This window comes from Pseudozyma hubeiensis (assembly GCF_000403515.1).
Source record: "Pseudozyma hubeiensis SY62 DNA, scaffold: PHS42, whole genome shotgun sequence".
Lineage (NCBI taxonomy): Eukaryota > Fungi > Basidiomycota > Ustilaginomycetes > Ustilaginales > Ustilaginaceae > Pseudozyma > Pseudozyma hubeiensis.
In genome coordinates this window covers 1-21,456 of record NW_012133824.1, presented here as the reverse complement: position 1 = coordinate 21,456, position 21,456 = coordinate 1, and the positions used below count along the sequence as shown (strand labels likewise).

Below are 21,456 nucleotides of genomic sequence, written 5' to 3'. Positions count from 1 at the left end.
CACATTGCAGTGCTTTGCGAATGCCAAAGTGAAAGAGAAACCCTGATGCCGATGATGGTTGAAGATGGTGTAACGAACAGGAGAGGATGCCAAGTGGAGCCAAAGACGCCAGAGAGAGTGTCAATTGCCGACATCTTTCACGCTTTTGGTACACGAACCCTCTCGCCTAAATCGAAGCCGCTGTGTATCACCAGAAAATCAAAACCGGGCGCTTCGGTAGAATGCTAAGCCAAAATTGCAGAAATGTAATGCCGACGACTTTGTCTGTGCACCTTCTCCGCTGTCCATATCAACGTCTCAGCGAAACGCTTCGACCCTTCGGAACATTCAACATGGCCGGGCGAGGGCCGCCACCGCCCGGTCCGTCACCCGGTCCACCACCAGGCCCGCCACCGGGTCCACCTCCGAATCCACCGCCTCCACGTACAAGCCCAACACCGCCTCCACCACCGTCACCACCCGCAGCTACGGCCGCTTTGAACTCTAATAGATCCGCTGGTCTAGCTCGTCAGCAGCCCGCATCGACGTCTTCGATCGGTAGTGGCTCACATCAAACCAGCTCGACCTCCAAACACGAGCCTGCATCAGCGACAACAGCAGACGACAAGAGAGCATTTGCGCTCGAACGCACGTCGCTACTACAGCAGCTCGAAATCGACCGTATCCTGAGCGCGTTCCGTCTGAACCCCTACGACGTCCTCGAAGTGCCTCTCGAAGCCGATGATAAGGAGATCAACAAGATCTACCGCAAAAAGTCACTCCTCATCCACCCGGACAAGGTTAAGCACGAGCGAGCAGTGGAGGCATTCGACCTGCTCAAAAAGGCATCCACCCACCTGCTCGACGAAGACAAACGCAAAGCGCTGGACGAGACCGTCATGGATGCCAGGCTGATGGTTCTCAAGGAGCTCAACCTTCCATTTGCTACGGCGTACGACGATCCACGTCTGGTCGATCTCAATCCTATCTGGGAAGAGCGCGTTCGCAGTGCGACCAAGGAGCTCATGGTGGACGACGAGCTGCGTCGGAGGAAGGCGATTCGCATCCAGCACCAGGCAGAGGGAGAGGTGCAGAGGAAGAAGGAGCAGGCGGTGGAAGAGCGTAAGCGAAAGGCGGAGCATGATGCTGCCTGGGAGCAGACCAGAGATCATCGTGTGGCTGATTGGAGGGCTTTTCAGAAGGGGGGCAAGAAGAAGAAGAAGTCGGACGCAGGTGTACTTGGCTGACCTTTTTGCATACACAGAAAGTACAATATAGAGAGACAAATCACATCATCAGGCGTGATGAGCATGCGATGGTGCGTTCGTCCTGAGAGTCGCTTGATACGAGGATCGTGCTCGAGAAGAATGAGGATGGCAGCCTCGTGGCCCATCTGACGGAAAATTCGCCGAAAGCGATGGATGCTGTGCTACGGTTATTTTTGGCACCGCCGAACCTCCACACTCAGCCAAGCCGCACTTTGTGTCGCATCAAATGACCTGTCACCTCGACGACCCTGCCTTGTTTGAGCACCACCATCACCATCCTCATATCCCACCCTGACATCGCCATGCCGAAGGTCGTCATCATCAACGACACTCAAGTACCGCTCAATATCTGCTTGAAGCAGGTGTCTCCTCTCCACTATGCCAACAAGGTGCCACCCAACGGCGGACGCGCCACCATGCACACCGGTCGCGTATGGTTCACCATCCAGGCGCGCATAGATCGCGGTGACAACGGGTACGACAAGTTTCAGACGTACGCTCCTATCGCAGCCATCACCATCGGCGCTGTGTCTCTCGGTGCCGGCGCCATCTACTTTGCTGGTGCAGCCGCTGCCGCCGGCGGAGCCGCTGCTGCTGCTTCCGCTGTGGCCGCGAGGATCACTGCCGTGGTTGCAACGCACACTCCCACGGCGAAACGTTTGCTCAAGTATGCATCCAAGGGTCAGACGGTAGCGAAGATCGGTCAGGTGGTGGGGATCGGTGGAGGTGCATTGGCAGGCGCAAAGGGTGCGAACGGAAAGCCGAAACCCGTCGATCAGCAGTTGAAGGATAAAGCTGCGCAGGCGTCCAAGTCAGCACTGCAGAAGCTGCTGCAGGGAAGTGTGCTGAGTTCGGCCGGTTGGTACATCGATCGTGATCGTACGATTCGCATCACCGGCGGTCCGAAGGCGACCATCACAGATGCAGGGCTGCTCGTCATCGAAACCGATACAACGGTGCCATTCACGCTGGTAGACGAGACGGGCAAGACGGTCGCAGTGGGCAACCAGGCTCCGGGCGATCCGGTTCCGGCGTCTGTAGCCGCCCCGGCGGATGGGTTGGATCATACCGAGGACGCAGCGAAGCTCAATACGCCACCGGGCGCATCGGTTGCTATGGGCATCGGGTCGGCGACTGCCGCTGCGGCGGGGCCGGGAGGTGCCCCCGTGCTGCAGGCAGAAGGTCGAACGCAGAAGAAGAAGAAGGATGGCTTCTGGATGCGCACGCTCAAAGGCGATGACGGATTCTAGAGTGTCGTGACACTCGCACGATGCAGAACTATGCTTCCATTGCAATGATACCCTTTCAGTGAACGTCTCCGCTTACTCAGACAGCGAACAGATTCCGCAGATCAATCTCGGCATTTGTGAATCGCGCGAGTGCATCAGCTAGCATGTAGCTGCATCGCTCATCCTGCGTCAAGACGGTTTCGAGACGCGTGTAGGACTTGGAGCCTTGCTTGAGCCATCCGCCGCATCCCTGCTGGTCTCTCGCCTCTTCAGAAGCCAGCCTGCCGCCGTACCTTTCCAGCTCGTCCTCCCCTGCCTCTGACATCTCCTCGCGTGCCTGTTGCATCGCCTTTACAAAAGCCTCTGTCGGCTCTGTGCTTGACAAGGCTTGCACGATTCCGGCACCGAGAGTCACATGATCCAGTCCGCACAATTGGACCGCTTCTTTGAAATCGAGGAACGACGCTGCCATGACCTGCGTCTGGATGTCCTCATTCTCACGCCGCAACGTCTTCAAGCATCGCTGCAGAGGGTAGATCACCTCGCGGATCGATCGAGCGCCCGCAGAGAGGGCCTTCTGCTTTTCCAAGTCGCTTGGGTTTTCAGCACCAAAAAAGTGCGCAGCGAGAGCGTTGATGTAGGGCGCCACGTAGATAGCACCTGCCGATTGGGCAGCTGCCAGACCTTGCTCTACGGCAAACACGGTCGTCGCGAGAACCTGGATCTTGCCTTCCTCCAAGGGATTGCCCAGATCAAATCCGTTCAACTGGCCGCCAGAGGAGAGAAATCGCATTGCTTGAAGTCCAGGAATGGTGGAAGGAATCTTGATGCAGACACGGGAACTGTCGACAGAGCCTCCAGAGAGGAGCTGGTACAGCGCCACGAATCGTCGGGCGTGTCTGACGGTGGCTTGTGCGTTGTACGACTGTGACGTGGCTGTCTGCGCGTGCACGTTGCCGTTGGAAAGCAAGTGAGGCAGCATGTCGAGTCCGAAGTAGACGGTAAGTATGTCGGATGCAAGCTGCTGATGCTTCTCCTCGAGCGACTCGGTCCCAGCCAGGCCATTCACCGAGAGACGGCGCATCATGACACTATCTAGCTTTTCTGCTTTCCAGGTTCCAGCTTCGATCTGCCTCGCAGCGACAGTGCACGACCCCAACAGCTTCTTTGCCTTGGGTGCTTCGCTCGCAAGCAGCTCCGAGTAGGTCAAGGAGACGATGATTTGGTTCGACGTCATATCTTGGAACAGTGAATGGAACTCGTCGACGACTTGCTCTTGAATCTCGGAGGAGCCTTTGTTGGTGGTGTCGACGAGTTCGAGCAGTCGACGATGAGCAAGGTTGTGCTGCACAGCGATGGAGGCTACATTGTTGTCGATGTCGACGGTGGTGTGTTTGGCCAGCTCGGCCAAGAGCGAGTCGGAGAGGTGCGTTGTCTCGACGGGCTGTTCGAGCGTCATGTTGATGAGGTGGAGGAGGTCGAGAAGCACGAAAGGTGGTAGACGGGATCGGTGACTGCTCTTGTCAGTGCCAGAGACGACTGCTTCCTTCTTATATGCAATCCAATCAGAGCTGGGTAGTTTATGAGGGCCGTCGATGCGGAGAAGAAGCGCACATGGGACACCTACCAGCGAGGCCTAGTGTGGGGGTGAAAACACACCTACCTCGGTGGTGTGGTCAGGGTCCAGTCTGCAAGCTTAGCTGCATTGGCTCGGTGTGGGCAACAAGAACTTGGCTTCGGCCATTTTGACGGCCGCGCCCCGCAGCTTTCTGCATACTATGTTAGATTGGGGCAATTCGATGAGACTTGTTAGACTTGGAACGGGTCTTCCTGTCATCAAATTCTCGACTTTGGATTGGTCAGAAAATCCAAGTCGGGCCCGCATGATCTGGACTGCAGCTCTCTCTCCCTCTCTCCGACCAGCTCAAGCTCGATGACGCAGACGTGGAAGCGAGACAGCGGCAGCGTCGGGAAGCACGACATGTCCTACGTGCTTTCGCTGAAACAAGCCGAACCGACAGACAACGTGCAGGAGCAGCATGTCGGTTGATGTGGAGGCAAGGAATCCTCAATTGGAGACTGCCTCGCTCATTCGACCGCTATCGTTCACGACAACGTCTCGATCGGGGAAGCCAGGTACTATTGCAAGGTGCACGCTGACTGAGCTGACCAACGGACATGCCGAGCTTGTCGTGGGAAAGCGTTGCCAAAGTTATTTTGAGAGCGCGAGTGTGATGCTTGGGCCAATGCGTTGAGATGCAGAGCGCTTCTCGCGATCGATGTAAGCGCGACGGATTACACGATCCCCCTCCAGTGTGGAGATTCGCAGTGACCCACAGCAGCAGTAAGAGTGAGAGGACCCTGCCCCACCAGTCATGCTTGAATACCCTGTTGCTTCTCCCCTTTCGACCTCATCATTGCTTCGCATCTCTACTTCTTCAGCACCGACGATACCCTACGGTCGTCTTCCACCGCATGCTCCTGTTTCGACACCATCCTCGGCTGTTGATCCAAACCGCTCGCGCGTCCTTCCCTCCAGCTCGAACAATTCTTGCGCCTCCGAAAGCGTTTCTGTCCTCATCGATCATCAACATGTCGGAACAGCGCGTCCGCGTCGGCTCGGCCAAAGATGTCGCCCAAGGCAAGATGAAGGAGTTCACCTTTGCCGGTGAGGGCGACGATGCCGTCAAGGTGCTCGTCTCCAATGTCAAGGGTCAGCTCCACGCGACCTCGTCCAAGTGCACCCACTACGGTGCGCCCCTCGCCAACGGCGTGCTCACCGGAGATGGACGCATCATTTGCCCCTGGCACGGCGCCTGCTTCCACGCCAAGAACGGCGAGATCGAGGACGCTCCTGCTCTCGACAGCATCCTTAGCCTCAAGCTCGAAGTCGACGGCGATGATCTTTTCGTCACTGCGGACCCCGAGAAGCTCAAAGGCAAGCCGGGTGTCGCCCCAAGCTGCAAGGGTGGAGCTCAGAGCGTCGCCAAGGGCAAGGGCGTCGTCATCGTTGGCGGTGGTGCCGGTGCCATCAACTGCGTCGAGGAGCTGCGAAAGAGCGGCTACCAGGGTAGCATCACCATCGTCTCGAACGAACAGGCCATCATCGACCGCACCAAGCTCAGCAAGGCGCTAATCGCCGATGCCGACAAAGTGACGTGGCGAAGCAAGTCGCACCTCAACAACGTGCTCGGCGTCGAGCTGCAGAACACCAGCGTCACCAAGGTCGATGCCGACGCCAAGTCAGTGACTCTCGAGAACGGATCGACGCTCGAATACGAGAAGCTCGTGCTGGCTACCGGAGGTATTCCCAAGCGCATCCCCATCCCTGGCTCGGATTTCAAGAACGTTCTTGTGTTGCGACAGATCAGCGATACCAAGGCGATCAACGAGGCAGTCGGTAACGAGGATGGCGACGAGAGCAAGAAGAGCAAGAACGTCGTCGTCATCGGATCTTCCTTTATTGGCATGGAAGCGGCCATCGCTCTGACCAAGCGCGCCAACGTCTCGGTGGTCGGTATGGAGAAGGTCCCCTTCGAGCGTGTGCTCGGCGAGGAAGTGGGTCAGGGTCTTATGCAGGCGCAGGTCAAGAATGGCCTCAAGTTCTACATGGAAGCAGGTGTCGAAAAGATCGAAGGTGACAAGTCGTCCGGACCCACTTCGGTGGTCATCAAGAACAGCCAAGGGAAGCAAGAATCCATCGCTGCCGATGTTGTCATCCTCGGTGTTGGCGTAGCTCCTGCCACCAACTTCCTCAAAGAGTCCGGCTTCAAGCTCGAGAAGGACGGAGGAATCGCCGTCGACTCAAAGCTCCGCGTCGAGGGTCACAGCGACATTTTCGCCATCGGTGATATTGCCGCTGCTCCTACACGCGCTTCGGACCACTCTAGGATCGAGCACTGGAACGTCGCCTCGAACCACGGTCGTGCAGTAGCCAAGACGCTCGCAGGAACCGAGACGGACTACGACAAGGTGGCCATCTTTTGGTCCGCGCTCGGCTCGCAGCTGCGATACTGCGGTAGCGGCGGACCCCAATTCGACAATGTCTACGTCGACGGTAAGCCGGAGGAGCTCAAGTTTGCCGCATACTACGCAGAGGGAGACGAAGTGGTGGCTGTGGCTACCATGGGCGTGGACCCATTGATGGTGCAGTGCAGCGAGCTGATCCGCATCCGAGCTATGCCCAAGCTATCCGAGATCAAGAATGGAAAGAACCCGCTCGACCTTGATCTCTCGACGCCTTCGGCCAAGATCTAGAACGGCGTAAAGCAGTTGATGGCTATAGTACGATGTGTCCGTGTTTGCAGTCCAGTGGACGTAATGTCAATGCTCAATTTTCATGTTCGTTGTCCCGACGCCCTCGTTGCCGTGTCTGTGTGACCATTTGAGAGGTTGTGCATATCAGCGAAAGTATGTTGCGAGCAGCAACGACAGCAGGCGCCTGTACCGACGTTCTGTCATCACTGAGGCGAATCGGACTACGCCGATCAAAACATGGAAGTACAATAATAGCGGGCGGGTACCGCCGCGGAGAAAAAGTAGCGCTTCGGAGAAAAGGTGCTATCAACGATGAGTGACGTCGGACAGTGTGAGCGGCAGCCTTGCGACCTCGCGTAGCCGTGCAGGACGCAAAAATGGCTCCCCTGAGCGTAGCGTGGCGTGGCCCTCGCGTGGATGGAAAGCGGCAAAGCAAATGTCGTGATTCTGGAAGTTCGGACAAGAGCGTGTGCGTGAGTGGCTTGAATTCGATAATCAGAAGCGGGAAGGCTTTTTGACGTGAGCTTATCATAGCCAATCGGCGAGACAGAGACAAGAGCAGCGACTCGGCTAGTTTCTTTTTTTCTTCTTTTGCCCCACACTCGACAGTTTGGAGACGGGCGAGATGCCGTGGCCATTTTGGTGTCCGTGGAATTGGCGCGGTAACCCCGCTCAGTCAGCTGCTTGCCTTTTTTTTTTCTAGAGTGGGGAGCGTGGGAGAAAGAGAGATGGAGATGGTGTGATACGGTGTAGTCGTGGTGCCGGGAACCTTTTTCACGCTGTCTGCAAATTTTCCGTTTTGCTGTGGCAGCAGCATCTCCCATATAGATACGCTCCTCGTTTTCGTCTCTACCGACACCTTCTATCCCACCTACAACCATCAACACTCGAGGCTCAACGCCGCAGGGTCCATACGATCATAATGTCACTTCTCAGAACTGCCACGCGCTCGGCCATGCGCCGTGCCTCTACCCAGCGTCTTTTCTCCACCAGCCCCATTGCACGACTCGCGGCTGCTGCTTCCCCTCAGGAATCCACCACCGCTGGACCGTGGGCCGACCGACTCTCGGCTCCTCGCTTGAACCGCTACATTGTCATCGCCGAAGACTATTCCGACGCCGGAGCCAACGCACGAAGATTCGAGGTTCGCGAGCGACACCTCGAGCAAGCTCAAAACGGAAAGCGTGTCGGACGCATCGAACTGGGAGGCGCTCTCCTTCGCAAGGACTTCTCCGAGATTGACGAGGAGTTGGGTCCTGGACCACACATGGCCGGCAGCGTGCTGGTCGTGCTAGCGGAGAGCATTAAGGATGTCAAGGACAGAGTCATGAAGGATGAGTACGTTCAGGGTAACGTGTGGGATGTCGAGAAGATCAAGATCTTTCCCTTCATGCAAGCTCCGTTGAAGAGCGTCGAAGCTGGTGCTGATGCCGCGGCGGTGGAGGCAACCGAGCAACGGGTCGGAACTGCAAACGCGACTCTGGGCCAGTTGAGGCAGGACGCGGCGGCAGGCAAGGGTCCCAAGATGGTCACACTCGGCGCGCTCAGGAGGCTCCACCAGAGTGCCAAGTCGTCGCAGTAGATGTGCTTGCTGGTGCAGAGCGCAGTCTGTCGGCATTGACGATCGACCTGCAAGCATTTCTGTCAGTCTCGCCGCGGCCCGTCTTTGACAATCCTCGTCTCGAGAGGAGGCCTGGCCTGCTCTTTGCAGCGTATATACCCATCGTTATTTACACTAATGACGACCCAAAAAGACTCTGTCTACTTCGCCAACGTGCGATCACGATGCGTCGTACGGCGTTCCAAACCCGACTCCATGATGTCGACGACGTCCAATCCTCTTGGTTCGAATGGATCAACACTGTCTATGCTATCACTTTGATGCCCAGAACCCGCAGTGATTGGTCCGGCGGCGGCTCTGTTGTTCTCCTTCATGGTCGGCATCGCAGCAGCACACATCTCCGATTTCTTTCCAGACTCTGTCACGCTCAGTGCCGCGCTTTGGTAGCTTTTGACTCTACCAATCATGCGTTGTAAAGTCTTAAAAGCATTGATCAGATTCGTGTTGCAATTGATCAGGTTGACCCAGTGAGCCTTGCTTGTGCGACATTACCAGGCAATATCGATGTATTCATGCCAGTGAGAACAGCGGAACAAGATCCGCGAAAGACTCGCATGTCTTGTACGGGTCCCACCTTACAATTCGGGCATCCACCTGACCGCCTTCTCCTCGTTCTTGGTATGCCTGATCAACCTACTCCCCAACTTCCCTTCCGTCTCGAAGCTCTTCTTCCACCTATCCGGGATCTCCTTCCTCTGCGTACACCAGTAGAAGATATCCCAATCCGGTTCGTCGAGCAGTCTATCGAACTCATCCAGCTCTTCATCCGGCAAGCTTTTCAGCTCCTTTTTCGCGAAGGTGCTGAGCAAGAGATCCGTTTCGAGCGTACCCCGCTTGCGGGTCTGGTAGATCAAGCGGGAGATTTTCGTTTCTCGATCTTCACTTTCTCGCCCAGGGACACGCATGGGTGCATCGATGCCGTCGAGCGTTTGGGAGGAGGAGGCGAGGTTGAGACCGGACCACTTGGACTCGGGACCTCGTTCGGGGCCGCTATTCGCCGAGTTCAGGTCGATGATGTCTGGGCTGAAGGGGAGAGGGTAGGGGTCGGAGAGCTGGGAGTCAGGGACAGCGCCGGAGGGTCCGCTGGCATTTTGCGTCGATTGAGAGGGTCCCGTAGCACCCTGATCCGTGGCAGATGGGTCCGGTTTGGAAGGTGAGGATCGATGCGCCGTGAGTGAAGTGGAGAACGAAACACTCGGTCGAATTCGAGCTTGCAACGGTGCAGGTCGCAAGACCGCTCGTCGAAGTACACTAGTTGCCATTCGAATCGTCATGTTGGTGAGGCCGTCGACGGTGTGCGAACAAGGTGATAGTGGGACACTAACCTTCAAGTGTGTCGGGGCACAAGGGGACACTCGGTACACGCCGGAAAAATAAAGCTCCCCCGCTTCCCTGCTCTTCGCAACTCCACTTCTCCGGACGTGATGATCAAATCAAATTACGTAAGCACCGGCACGCCATCTATTCTCTCCCTCCGTCCATACTCCCGCTCTGCAAGTCACAAGTTGCCACGAGGGCGGTTCATACAACACATTCCAGCAAGCGAGTTTTCCTTTCTACGTCAAATCGTCATGGTTTTGGTGCTGACAAGAACGTATCTACATGTGAGATGCTATTGTTACAAGGTGTCTTCCTTTGCAGGAGAAGACACTGGAGCGGAGGAACAAAGATGCTAAAGAAGACTGCGGGAGATGAAGCCTGCGGGGGTGAAGTTGGGTGTGGGGGACAATTTGCAGTTATGAACGTGAGAAAGAGCTGGATTGTCTATGCGAGGAGGGATGCTGGAGGTGGTGTCGGCGTCGAGCACCCTGCGGTTCGGTCAACTCAGTGCGACGACTGTGTCTGGCCCGAGCTAGGCCGTTGTTCCAGCTCGGGACTGTTACGCACAGTTTCAGCAGCCTTGCTGGGCGTGAACTTGCCTTCGCCGTTGCGGCTGTTCGTGCGAGTGGCTTCGTCGTCGTTGCTCCCGGTGTTGCTTTGTGCCTTTTCGAGATCGTCGTCGTTCGCGGCATTGTCAGAAGGTGCCTGTTGCTTTCGCGACGATTCCTGCATCTCTTCCAGCATCTTCTTGGCTTCCGAGGCATATTTGCATCGATGACGGATGCCCTCTCCGTACTTGTAAAACACGAACGGGAAGGGCAGGCAGATGAGCGCGAGCAAGCCGGCGATCGCAGGTCCCCAATGAATGCCGTTTCTGCCTCCGATCGAATACATATTTGAAGTGAACAGGGGGAAGGCCATACCGAACAGCGAACGAATGACGCTGTTGGAGGCGAGGACCGAAGCGGCGTAGATGAGGTAGGCGTCCGTAAGGTAGTTCATGCAAGAGAGGAAGATGAGCACCATTCCCATACCGAACGGTCCACCGCCGACGATGGGAGCGATCCAGGGAAGATCCGGGCTGTCGGTGGCGGCAAAGATGGCGAGGCCGATGACGATCGAGACCGCACCGATCATGGCGGGAGGCAGACGAGCCTCGGGAGGAGCGATACCGCCGTGCTTGTCGCAGATCCGTCCGTACCTAGGGTTCTCGAAAAAGATGATGTAGGCGAGCGCGAACAGCATGCCAACCAACACGCCGAGGAAAGCGAGACCGCCGATACCTGGACTCCATCCTCGGTACTGCTGAAAGACGATGGGGAAAGCGCCAAAGAGCGAGTAGAGGACACCGTAGACGATGGCAATGTAAAGAGAGAGGAGGCTGACGATGGGCTCGTAGATGAGCAGCAACCACGGTCGCCCCAGGGCAACCTTGAACTGCGTCTTGAGACGAAGATCGCGACCTTTGTCGAGCTTGCAGATGTATTCGTGGCCCGTCACCTCTTGGAGCTTCTGCGCGCGCCATCGGAGCAGTACAGGCGCGTATGTCTCGGGCAGAGTGATCGTACCGATGACGGTGATGAGGGCGGCAAAGATGGCGAGGAAGGCGATCACCCACTGCCATCCGCTGGTCTCGCCGAGGAAGCCACCGGTGATGGGCCCGAGGGCCGGACCCAGGAAGGGAGCGCTGGCAAAGATGGCCATGGCTAGACCACGCTGCTTGGCACCAAACATGTCGGCGAGTGTGCCACCCGTGTTGACGAGGGGACTCGACCCGAAGAAGCCGGAAAGGAAACGGAAGACGAGCAACGATTCGATGTTGGGCGAGGCGACCGAGACCGCTTGCCACAAGGTGAAGACAGCGTAGGTGAAGATGAAGAGGTTTCGTCTCCCTACCACCTCGGAGAAGGGAGCCCAGAAGAGGGGACCAAAGGCGAACCCGAGCACAAAGAGCGAGACGCCTAGCGTAAGGATGATCTGCTTTCCGGGATGGAAGCGCTCCTGCAGCGAGTCGATGGCACCCGAGTAGGCACTAGAGGCGAGTGCGACTGAAAGAGTGGCGATGGCGACCTGGACCGTCTGCGACCATTTGTAAACTTGCGACCAGTTCTGAGGGTTCTCGGCATCGTCGGGAAGCCACTCAACCAGGTATGGATCCTCCTTTGTGCCCGAACCGTGGTAGGGCCGCAAGAGGATGTCGGAGAAGGGTGTCGTGTAGAGTCGGAAGGGCGTGTTGCGGAGGGTGTACTGATCCGGATCGGCGACCTGTTCGTGTGCAGGTGGGATCTGCGGTTTCTGCGTATTGGACGACATGATTGTCGCAAACCAGCAGAGAGCTGGAGGTCGACCGGGGAATGATGAGGACGGCGAAGCTGTAGGAGGAGAAGAAGGTAGAAGTACAGGAGGAAGGAGGAGTGATGCTTATAAGCAGCTCTGGCAATGTCGCCAGCGCCACGCACTACTTTAGTGCGTTGCGAACGTCCACGGCGTTGAGACGGATCGGCAATACGTAAGAGCGGAAAGCCTGGCGCAAAGATGAACGGAAAGCGGACGATCGATTCACATCTTCTTCTCATCTATGCACCGACGGGCTGGGGCTGGGCCGAGCGAGGTAAGCCGGCGAATTTGGGGGGTTGCTGCAAGGGCAGAAAGGGTAGTGAAGCGAGGCGTAAGATTGCTACCACGACGATGAGCCGCCGAGGAGGCATAGCCAAAAATGGTCATGGGACGTGACAAAGAAGAGCGTGTTGCACAGCGTGATTGCACATAAGTCCGCGGACGATCTCACCTTCCGTCGCTTGGTCGGTGCCGCTTACACTGGAAGTGATGCACAAGCGCATGTCCGAGCCAAGGCAAGATGGAACAGGGATGACCAGCATTCAAATGAGGCGTGCGAAAAGCGGAAGGAATGAGCAGCAACGGCAAAGGAGCACAAGGCGGTTCACAATTTGGCGTCATCTTGAATGACGAAAAACAGGTCCGCATAAGCAAAGTGCCGGATTTGCCGAACATTTGGAACTTGAACCCTTGAATTCACAACCACGTCACCGTCATCCCATTGTCTTGTTCTTCCTTTCTCCGTCGTCGTCGTCCAATCATCCGAATGCTGGGAAGGCTCGAGCCGTTATCGATCTGTGAGCCAGTGTCTGCACAAGCATGCTGTTGCAGGAGGACCTAGGCTGTTTGCTCTCTTACAATAGCACACAGATAACAATTTCAGCAGCAAGCGTTCGAGCGATCTGCAAGTGTCGACGAACCCGTCTATGCGCGTCTCTGCAGTGCTATGCTGCGCCGTTCATGGCTGGAACCACGGCTAGCGTGTCCCGGTAGCGGTCGCGTAGCAGGATTAGCCGAAGCCTTCCTCTTTTTTTCTGTCAGACATGCTGACCATTCCATTCTTTTTTCTGGATTGCCGATTTTCCGCTTTGTTTGACAGCTGACTGTCACAGTGCCTTGGATGCACAGCGAGAAACCTACCAGTTTGGGAAGCAGATCTCCCAGCTCAGGTCGCCGTGCGAGAATATCGACATCTCTAGTCGTCAACTTTAGGCTAGTGTCTTCCATACGTGCTCGCGAGCAGCAATGCTGTCTGTCAATCGGTGCCCGGACTTGCCTGAGCTGAAGCTTTTAGCCAGACAAGAAGCGCACATCCGCCATCGAGGCGTATGCGCCACTTCATTGTCTACTCGACGAATCAGGCACAAGCCATGCTGACAGGGACTCGTTTCATCTCCGGGTCCCCTCTTCAGTCCTTTCTCCAATGGTAGCGTCAGGGACAGATTCGATTTCGACGTGCATTGCAGATAGGCGCTTCGAACGTATATGCCCCTGTCGCTGCCAACGCGCATAGCATTTCGGCCGCACACGCTCGACGTTTCAGGCTCTATCCATACGATCGGAAGGACTCGCCGATGCAGGGCAACGACCATGTTCCCACCTTTTCATGCGTGTTCGAGGTCCGCCCCGCCCTCGGCAGATATCACACGTGCTCCGCTTTGATCAGGTTGCGTTCCACATGATTGCCATTCCATCCTAACTCCGAAATGCTACTGTCGTTACAGAAAAGGCATATCGAGCCCTGCCGCCGCCAAATCGGTCAGCGCATCGTCGAGCCACATCTTGGTCAACAGGTCCTCCTGCCCTGCTGATGTCCGCGTTCCATCCGCATTCATGAACTGCTGAGTCTGCGTCATCCCATGCTGATCACCCTCCATATAGTGCTGTGGTTTTGTCGGATGTGTTGCAGCAGCTGGACTTACGACCGAAGAGGGGGAACGATTCGGCGCGCGAGGCGATGGAGCTACCAGGCTGCCCAGCGAGCCGGCATGCGGTCGATGTGTCTGCTGCGGTTGCTGTTGCTGCGTGCCGCTCGCCCACGAAGTCATGGGATGATGCGAGGTAGGAGGTGCCAGCGTCGACGTCTGATCGTCCAGCCATTTGAGGAACAGCTGAGGATCAACTTCTCCGGGCAGGATGTCGGCGGTGCTCCACCACGAACCCGCTCCTCCAGTCAGACTCTGCGTGGGAGCCGCCGAAGCAGCAGTCCAGCCGACGCCCGTGGCGTTGCCCCACGCATCGAATCCAGCGGCAGACGGATCGGAACGCACACCATCGGCCGGACGCACAAACACGGCAGATGCTCCCGTAGTGGGTGCACCCATCAACGCGTGCGACTGCATCGACTGATCGGATGATGTTTCGCCGTGAGTAGGCGGTGCAGCGCCCAGACTCGCTGCAATATCAGGCGCAAGCGACGCCGCAGGAGTAGAAACGAAGTCGGTTGATGCGGCATTCTGGATCCGACCGGCGCTATCTATAGCGGCAGCGTGCTTGCCTCTACCTTTTTCTGCCGGCGATGCGGAAGTTTCCTCGGCCGTCTCTGACTGCGCAAGCTGTGACGTGCTTCGCGTGCGTGATTTGTTTCGCGCCTGGCTCGCACCTCCGGATGCCGTCCGCGTCTTTGCGTCCGTCAGAACCAGCTGCTTTGCCAGCTGGCGCAGATACATCGAGTACCGATTCGCCAGATGCACTCCATCCGGTGCAGCCCTCTCCAATGCCGTGATTACCTGCTGCAGCGACTGCGCACATCGCTTGAGCGGCAAAATCACATCCGAAACCGCCGTTGCTTTGACGCAAAACACCGCCGCCATGACGAGCAGCAGGAACCACCTCGCTGGTGCGCACATCATCGTCTCGAGCTCCACTGTCAAGATGCGGATCAGACTCTGAGCGGCTGCCAACGCCTCTCGCACGAACGGATACGCAGGATGGGTCGAGAAGCTAACCGTATACGAAGCGGCGGCAGAAGCAGCGGCGCTGACACCCGCTTTTCCCAGTCGTCCTTTCGATCCAATCTCTGCTGCTTCGGATGCTCGATACTGCCTGTGGTTGCGCAACGTCCGCAGACTACGCTTGACCGAGTCCAGAGCGATACCGTTTGCGTAGAGACGAGCGTAGTGATACTCTACGCGGATCCGTAGCGACGTCATATCGCGCGTCGGTTCGATTCGTGGTTGCGTCCAGTTGGCCCAGTTGTCTAGATCGTCCCGGATCGATTTGAGCGCAGGAACAAAATCTTCGTCCTCCAACAGTCGCTCCGTCACTGCTTTCGATCGATACAAGTTTTCGCACGTACGAAACACGATCTGCAACAGTTCCGCGTGGGCACGAAACGAGATCCAGGCACGATTGGATCCTGAGGGGAAACCATTCTCGTCGCTGTTGCTCATGTCGGCGTTGAGCAGGAAGGGATGCGTGCGGTCGCGCACGAGATTCATGAAAGGTGCTGCCAGTCCAGGACTCGATATCCTGCGACCCAACCGCACGGACAGATGGCAGTCGGCGTGGACGCTTGACATCCACACGCGCATCCGGCGTTCTGCATTCCGTCTGGAAGCGGCATTGCGACTCGAGATGCCGCTGTAGGTAGCATCGTTGTGCAGATCGAGTCGTTCGGCCAAGCGAAGCGCCGTCCCAGTCAACATCCAGGCGGTATCGTCAAACTTTTCCGACTCGCGCATGTCGGCTTGTCGTGGCTTTTGCGACGGCTTCGCACCGCTTCTTTTGGTTTGCCTTGCTCGAGGTATCTGTCCTTCGTGTTCTGAACGCAGATCATCGCCCGTCACTGTGGCAGTTGCTGGACTCGTAGCAAATGTGTCCTCAGCTTCTGGATCCGCTTCCGAGTCGGACAGATCCGCGTCCCCCCTGTCGTCTTCGGAATCCTCCGAGTCGGAACTAGCGTCCGGCGACGCCCGTCGATCGTGTAGATCCAGTGTCGCCCATTCGCTGAGGATGAGCAGGGCTTCGATGGTGCCGATGGTGTGCGAGGCGGGGAGAAAGAAGGAACGGCTGATCTTTTCCTGTGTCCATTTCGAGATCTTGCGGTGAAAGGTGTCGACGGCAGTGACATGCGCGTTGTGGTTGGTGACGTCGTAGCGCGAAGCGACAGAGAGCATGGCGCCGAGCAGAATGGGTTCGCGACAGACAAGTTCGGAGAGCGCTTCAGGCGACTTGTCCAGAAGATGCGGTGAGCAGTGCGGTGCGAAGGAGTGCATCTGTCGAACGAAAAAGTTGAGAAAGTATCTGGCTTCGCTCCTCTTGATGAGCTTGAGACGAACCGGCTCAAACTTGCTCCAGCCGTAGTTGTGCTTGAGAGGCGGTGGGGTGACGGGACGGCTAACGAGCGCTGCTGCCGAACGCTGCGCGGAGCTCAGGCCACCTCGCAAGCTAGCTGCAGTCTGAGAGGTGGAAGCTGCGTTTGCAGCGGCTTGATCAGACGAACGACCTTCTACGAATGGTGTTGGGCCATGGCGTTGATTTGAGCCTTCTTGCTCGATATGTGCTGCCGCATCACCATGTTCGTTAGCAATCTGGCCATCTCTGTCCATGTCAACGTCGTTGTTGGTTTCTCTTGACTCTACGGCGACGCCTGCCAATACTCGGAGAGCATCTTTACTGTGTTGAAGACCGACTTCTGCATACTGCTGCAGCGAGTCCAGCCTCGAGATCAAGCCAAGGGGTTCGCTGTTGATGGCTGCTGCTGCTGATGAGCTTGCCGACGGACTGGACGCGTCAGCTTGTTCCTCCGAGATAGAGACGTCGAGGGGCTCTGCGGCGACGTCAGGACGCCGGCTTGGCTCTATTTCGCTCGACATTCTCCTACGCTTGCTCTGTGGGCGTGTTCCGTCGTGTCGATTGAGTCCGTAGATCATGCCGATGCTCGGTGCATCTGAAGGATCCAGTGCAGAGACAGGTACATCGTGGCGAGCCGAGTGGAGCCGGAGGTTAGTCGCGGGCAGAGACGCGAGAGCAGCGCCAGCCAGGGCGTCGATGGCAGAAGAGGCAGTGTCGTGCTCGTCGTCTTGGTCGTGCGTGTCGTGAGCAGATGAAGTGCGCGGATTCTTTGCAAGATGATGCGCACCGAAGGCTTGAGATCGAGAAGAGCGTGCTTTGGGACCACGTCCACGTGTCGACATGGTGAAGAGACATGGCCGCATCTCGCGCTTGCATCGTGCGCACGGAGGTTCTGACGGTGCGGCCAGATCACCTAGCTCGCATTTGACCTTCTTGGTGCGACAGCCATCGCAAGCCTTGAAGGAGCGTTGAAAGTCTTTCTTAGCTGATCCGCCATCGCCATCTGGAATGCCACCGGATCGAGAGGCAGGCGACTGCGCGTTGGGCGAGGCGGACGCGCCCGCGGACTCGTTCATCTTCTGACTGTCTCTGACTGGCGAGTAGGCGCCATTGCTGCGTGCGCCGTAGGCCGAGGACGATGGTGGATGTATGGAAGAGGAATGCTTGGATGCGTCGATGAAGCTGCTCGACGGAGCCGATTCATGCATGACGTGTGGAGTGGCAGTCCGAGACCGTGACGCTAGGCACTTTCAAATGCCGCTGACCAACTCGCGAAAGGACGTTGGACCATCGCGGGACAGCGACCGGCTGTAGATGCTGTCGCGAATGGAAGCGAGGATGAGCGGAAAGGGTCGGTGCTGAATCGGCGGTAACCGGCCCGAATGCTCTGCAAGAACAGCTTGGACCCTTTGACGGAAGAGAGTGGATCCGACGATCTGAACGAAAGGGAGGAGAGGGGGCGAGGAGGGAGGAGCAAACAATGCTGGCTCGAAGCTTGTTTGCCGCTATTTGCCGTCGCGAGGGACGAAGTAGTGGTGAACGGCACCCTGCTCAACATCGAAGCTGCCACGGGGTCCACTTTTTTCCCCGCGTCACGCCCAAATCGCTCGGCTTTCGACGGCTACTTGGCATCTCCGCTCCCATCACATGCGCCTGATCGCAAGGCCATTCATTCACTTGCCGCACTATCGGCGATCCTCACTTGTTGGCGCTCTCTGTCTCCCTCTCGTTGTATCACATGTGGCAGATGCATTACTGCAGAAATGGCGTGCAAAGTAATGCAGAAGACCGGCTGCATGGCCCCTGTCATCTCAAAAAGAAAGTTCTATCAGATGCGTGACCGACTGGCCAGGCACCTAGTACCAGTTGGGAGCACCCAAGTAGGACTTGAGAGGCTTGAACTTCCTCTCTTGAGCGCTGCAATCGAAACTCGCCGGTCGCATCTGGTCTCCGGCTGGTGTGAAGCCATCGGGATGCATCTCGTCCCACGACTTTTGCATGGTTCTTTCCTGCTTGGCGACGTTCTCGCAGGCAAGGTGCTCGATGACGCGCATGCCGGCAAGTCCGCTTGCCACCACCGTGACGAGGCCAGCAGCAACACCCAAGGCGATGTTGACTTTGTCCTCGAGCGTTCCGATTGCTTTGTAACGCCCGCCGGCATTGGCGATCTCGTCTGCCTGTCGTACCACGAGCTTTTCAGCTGTTGGCAGAATGGAGTCGAATGTCAGTCATGCTGAGAACAAAGTGCTGCTGCCGGACGAAAGACCCACTCACTTGCTCGAGACCGGCCCCCTTGCGTGTGTGGAACGTGCAACAATGGATGTGCTTGAGCGACCGAGCTAAGAAGGAGTGCCGCAATCAACATAAACGGAAGTCGCCCCATGGTCTCTTTGTGCCGATGATGATGGGTGTAATGTCAACGACGTCAGCCATCGACAGATTGGTTTGATGCTTGTGTGAAGGAGGCAGAATCGTTTGGACGCAACACATCGACCAAGCTCAAAGTCATGACAGCGAAATGAAACTTGAGCGAGCGAATCGCTGATCCCACACAACCCCAAGGCAAAGCGCAGGCTGTGTGTAGACACAAATGAAGGCTAATGATAGGTAAACTTTACTTCGGAGCGACAAGAACCATCCGCTTTGTTTAGCGCACATGCGCACTGAATCGTCATAGCGAGATGCCAGCAAGCGGGCGGCCATAGTCGTCGATGCCTGCACGTCGCTGTCGAACGCGCCACGACACGCAGAGCACGAGCAAGACGAGCTGCAGTACGCCGGTGAGCACGTAGGCAGCGAGTGAAGACCAGTCAGTGCCAGGCTGCAGCGCGAGCGAGTAGACGAACACGGCGCTGCCGGGGACCTGCAAACACATCATGGGGATGCTCAAGCTGCCGACGAGCTTGGAGCGCGCAGTGTGGACAATCTGCGGAAGGTACTGACCCGCAGCCAGCAGCGTCGCTGAGCTGCCAAGGAAGGCGGCCCACCGCGAGACGAGCAGGCGTGAAGAGGGTCGGCTGAGCTTGGCGACGGGTGTATTGGCGAGCGCTTGTGTCCAGTGGGAGAGAGCCGAAACTTCTTCGGGTGGTGGGAATGACTTTGAAGGAAGCGAACTGACGAGCAAGAGCGTGATGGCGCTGATGAAGATGAAGTGGATCAAGACGACCCATGCAAGCGCAAGAGCCAGACTCCATTCTTCGGTGCGACGCTTGCGGGTGCGGAGTGCCTTTTTGGTGAGCTTGGCTCTCCTCTGACGGTCGATCCTTTGCATGCCGCGAGGCGCGTTGGTGAGAATGGCACGTCCATTCGACGATCTGCTGGGACGACCAGGGGCTTGGATGACTTCGCCGTTGGGAGCCTTCCACATGGGCCAAAAGGCAGGAGCGAGGCGTGAGAAGGCGCTGCTGCTGGCGTCTCGCCTCGAGATGGCTGAGTCGTCGGCGTGTGAGAGCGACTCTGGATCTTCATCGTCATTCTGAACCTCCTCGTGGGCGTCGTCCGAAGAGTCATCGTCTGCGACGTGGGCTGGTGGATTTGTATAGTTCTGGGCAATGTGACTGTCGACCGAATCGAGGTCCGAGTTGTCAGAGCCAGCGGATGATGCATCATTGGCCGAAGAGGCTACGGCAGTTCGAGAGGCCTTTGCGGGTACTGCGAGTCTCGCTGGTTCTTCGTCGATCTGAGAGGGGATGTTGCGTTCGGCAGCGGCCCTGCGAGCAGCGCTGCGGGCCTGTGCGCGAAGACGACGGTCCTGATGATCGCGTTGAGGAAGCGCAATGGCACGCTCGTACTTCTGTTCTGCGGGGTAGTAGATGAGGAAGAGCACAAATACGGAAGCGAACATGAGCCACTGCAGACCGACCTGAAATATGCCGAGCAGCGACTCGGCGCACTCCAAGGTGGGCAGAGATGGGCAGCATCGGACGATCCCCCATTGGAGTGCAACCACATTGAGGAAGCTAGAAGCGCTCGACGTTGCGCCAAGCAGCAAGAACCACGGTGAGAAGCCCTGAGACGATTTGTTGAGGACGATGCGCAAGATTTGAGGCAGATAAGAGATGACGAGTCCGACGCACAGAAAGGCGGATAGGTAGACGGCGACAGGGTCTTGGTGGACGTGGCAACTGTCATCGTCGTACGCGCCGGCGCTGGCGACCGAGGCATTGGCCCACATGGATGACAGTGTGGTCTGCATCTTCGTGGCGGATACAGACTTGTGCTGATCCGACGTAGCTAGCGGTAGAGTGCAGGGAGATGGTGATGGCTAAAATGGACGGAGCGACGAAATGATTTCGTGGTGAAAAGGTGTCCCACTGAGCAGCGAGTCAATCAGCGGACGCGAGGCCCAATCGCCGGAAAATTGAGCGGCGTCCGGGGCCAAATCAGTCAAGCCGCGCTCCGCGTCGTTCCTTCCGTCCACCGTCACCCAGCGTACCTCTCGCCATCCTGGCCTGCTCATCAACTAGCGCTGAGCAAGCGTTACCACAGGATGCAAGGATGACAAGACTGACGATTCCACACTCCCAGCAGCTGCCAATGTCTGGCTACCGAAGCCCATCGCAGTAGCGCACTCGCACATTGTCAAGTCTGCACCGCACGAAAAAGTATGCAAGCTGATTGACGCACGTGGACAGCCGCTGCAGGGCTTGCGTTCAGCTATCACAGTCAAGCATTTTATATCAGCAATGCTGTAATCCTTGCCGTGTACGGGGGTTTAGCTCAGTTGGTAGAGCGTTCGCTTAGCATCTAGAGGTGTCTAACTTGCGAAAGGTCGCGTGTTCGACTCATGCAGTCTCCACACATTTTTTTCAAGGTTCTGTCGATCTGTCAACGGCTCGGAAGATCCTCTGCGGATGTTCGGCGTAAACTACGCGTGACCTTGCTTGCCATGGCTAAACCTGATGAGAGTCACACGGAGAAGAAAAAAAATTACAGTATCGGAGTCTATCGTGTCGTTTCATTGTCCTTGCATTGTTGCTCGTCCAACCGGCTTGGTCGATGGTGACTGTGAGCCTATCTCTGCACGATCCAATGACAAACGAGCCAGTGCTATCGTGATGCCAAGTTGAGGTCAATTTGCGTTCCCGCATCGTCGTCCGTTTTTTTCTTATCGTGACCATCCCCCACCCCTCTCCCCTGCCCCCTCCCC

At 57.0% G+C, this 21,456-nt stretch overlaps 10 protein-coding genes and 1 non-coding gene across 11 annotated transcripts; 5 read left to right on the top strand and 6 right to left on the bottom strand.

Annotated features, from left to right (window-relative positions):
• Positions 1-332: 332 nt before the first annotated feature.
• On the top strand, positions 333-1,226 carry PHSY_004178 (hypothetical protein; the record flags this gene model as incomplete). The annotated part of the gene is made up of 1 exon (XM_012334793.1): positions 333-1,226. One exon carries the CDS (start codon positions 333-335, stop codon positions 1,224-1,226), a length of 894 nt encoding a protein of 297 aa, XP_012190183.1.
• A 323-nt stretch (positions 1,227-1,549) lies between these two features.
• PHSY_004177 (hypothetical protein) lies at positions 1,550-2,497 on the top strand (the record flags this gene model as incomplete). Its single annotated transcript, XM_012334792.1, has 1 exon — positions 1,550-2,497. The coding sequence occupies one exon, from the start codon at positions 1,550-1,552 to the stop codon at positions 2,495-2,497; it is 948 nt and encodes a 315-aa protein (XP_012190182.1).
• Positions 2,498-2,573: 76 nt separating this feature from the next.
• PHSY_004176 (transaldolase) lies at positions 2,574-3,935 on the bottom strand (the record flags this gene model as incomplete). Its single annotated transcript, XM_012334791.1, has 1 exon — positions 2,574-3,935. The coding sequence occupies one exon, from the start codon at positions 3,933-3,935 to the stop codon at positions 2,574-2,576; it is 1,362 nt and encodes a 453-aa protein (XP_012190181.1).
• Positions 3,936-4,409: 474 nt separating this feature from the next.
• Positions 4,410-6,733, top strand: PHSY_004175 (hypothetical protein; the record flags this gene model as incomplete). Its single annotated transcript, XM_012334790.1, has 2 exons — positions 4,410-4,517; positions 4,919-6,733. The coding sequence occupies 2 exons, from the start codon at positions 4,410-4,412 to the stop codon at positions 6,731-6,733; spliced, it is 1,923 nt and encodes a 640-aa protein (XP_012190180.1).
• Positions 6,734-7,688: 955 nt separating this feature from the next.
• PHSY_004174 (hypothetical protein) lies at positions 7,689-8,315 on the top strand (the record flags this gene model as incomplete). The annotated part of the gene is made up of 1 exon (XM_012334789.1): positions 7,689-8,315. One exon carries the CDS (start codon positions 7,689-7,691, stop codon positions 8,313-8,315), a length of 627 nt encoding a protein of 208 aa, XP_012190179.1.
• A 614-nt stretch (positions 8,316-8,929) lies between these two features.
• On the bottom strand, positions 8,930-9,628 carry PHSY_004173 (mitochondrion protein; the record flags this gene model as incomplete). The annotated part of the gene is made up of 1 exon (XM_012334788.1): positions 8,930-9,628. One exon carries the CDS (start codon positions 9,626-9,628, stop codon positions 8,930-8,932), a length of 699 nt encoding a protein of 232 aa, XP_012190178.1.
• A 550-nt stretch (positions 9,629-10,178) lies between these two features.
• Positions 10,179-11,987, bottom strand: PHSY_004172 (multidrug transporter; the record flags this gene model as incomplete). Its single annotated transcript, XM_012334787.1, has 1 exon — positions 10,179-11,987. One exon carries the CDS (start codon positions 11,985-11,987, stop codon positions 10,179-10,181), a length of 1,809 nt encoding a protein of 602 aa, XP_012190177.1.
• A 1,742-nt stretch (positions 11,988-13,729) lies between these two features.
• On the bottom strand, positions 13,730-17,515 carry PHSY_004171 (C6 transcription factor; the record flags this gene model as incomplete). Its single annotated transcript, XM_012334786.1, has 1 exon — positions 13,730-17,515. One exon carries the CDS (start codon positions 17,513-17,515, stop codon positions 13,730-13,732), a length of 3,786 nt encoding a protein of 1,261 aa, XP_012190176.1.
• Positions 17,516-18,163: 648 nt separating this feature from the next.
• Positions 18,164-18,672, bottom strand: PHSY_004170 (condensin complex component SMC4; the record flags this gene model as incomplete). The annotated part of the gene is made up of 2 exons (XM_012334785.1): positions 18,164-18,507; positions 18,582-18,672. The coding sequence occupies 2 exons, from the start codon at positions 18,670-18,672 to the stop codon at positions 18,164-18,166; spliced, it is 435 nt and encodes a 144-aa protein (XP_012190175.1).
• A 306-nt stretch (positions 18,673-18,978) lies between these two features.
• PHSY_004169 (hypothetical protein) lies at positions 18,979-20,502 on the bottom strand (the record flags this gene model as incomplete). The annotated part of the gene is made up of 1 exon (XM_012334784.1): positions 18,979-20,502. The coding sequence occupies one exon, from the start codon at positions 20,500-20,502 to the stop codon at positions 18,979-18,981; it is 1,524 nt and encodes a 507-aa protein (XP_012190174.1).
• Positions 20,503-21,015: 513 nt separating this feature from the next.
• On the top strand, positions 21,016-21,105 carry PHSY_007624. The gene has a single exon. It is a non-coding gene; the product is annotated as a tRNA-Ala (tRNA).
• Positions 21,106-21,456: the final 351 nt, after the last annotated feature.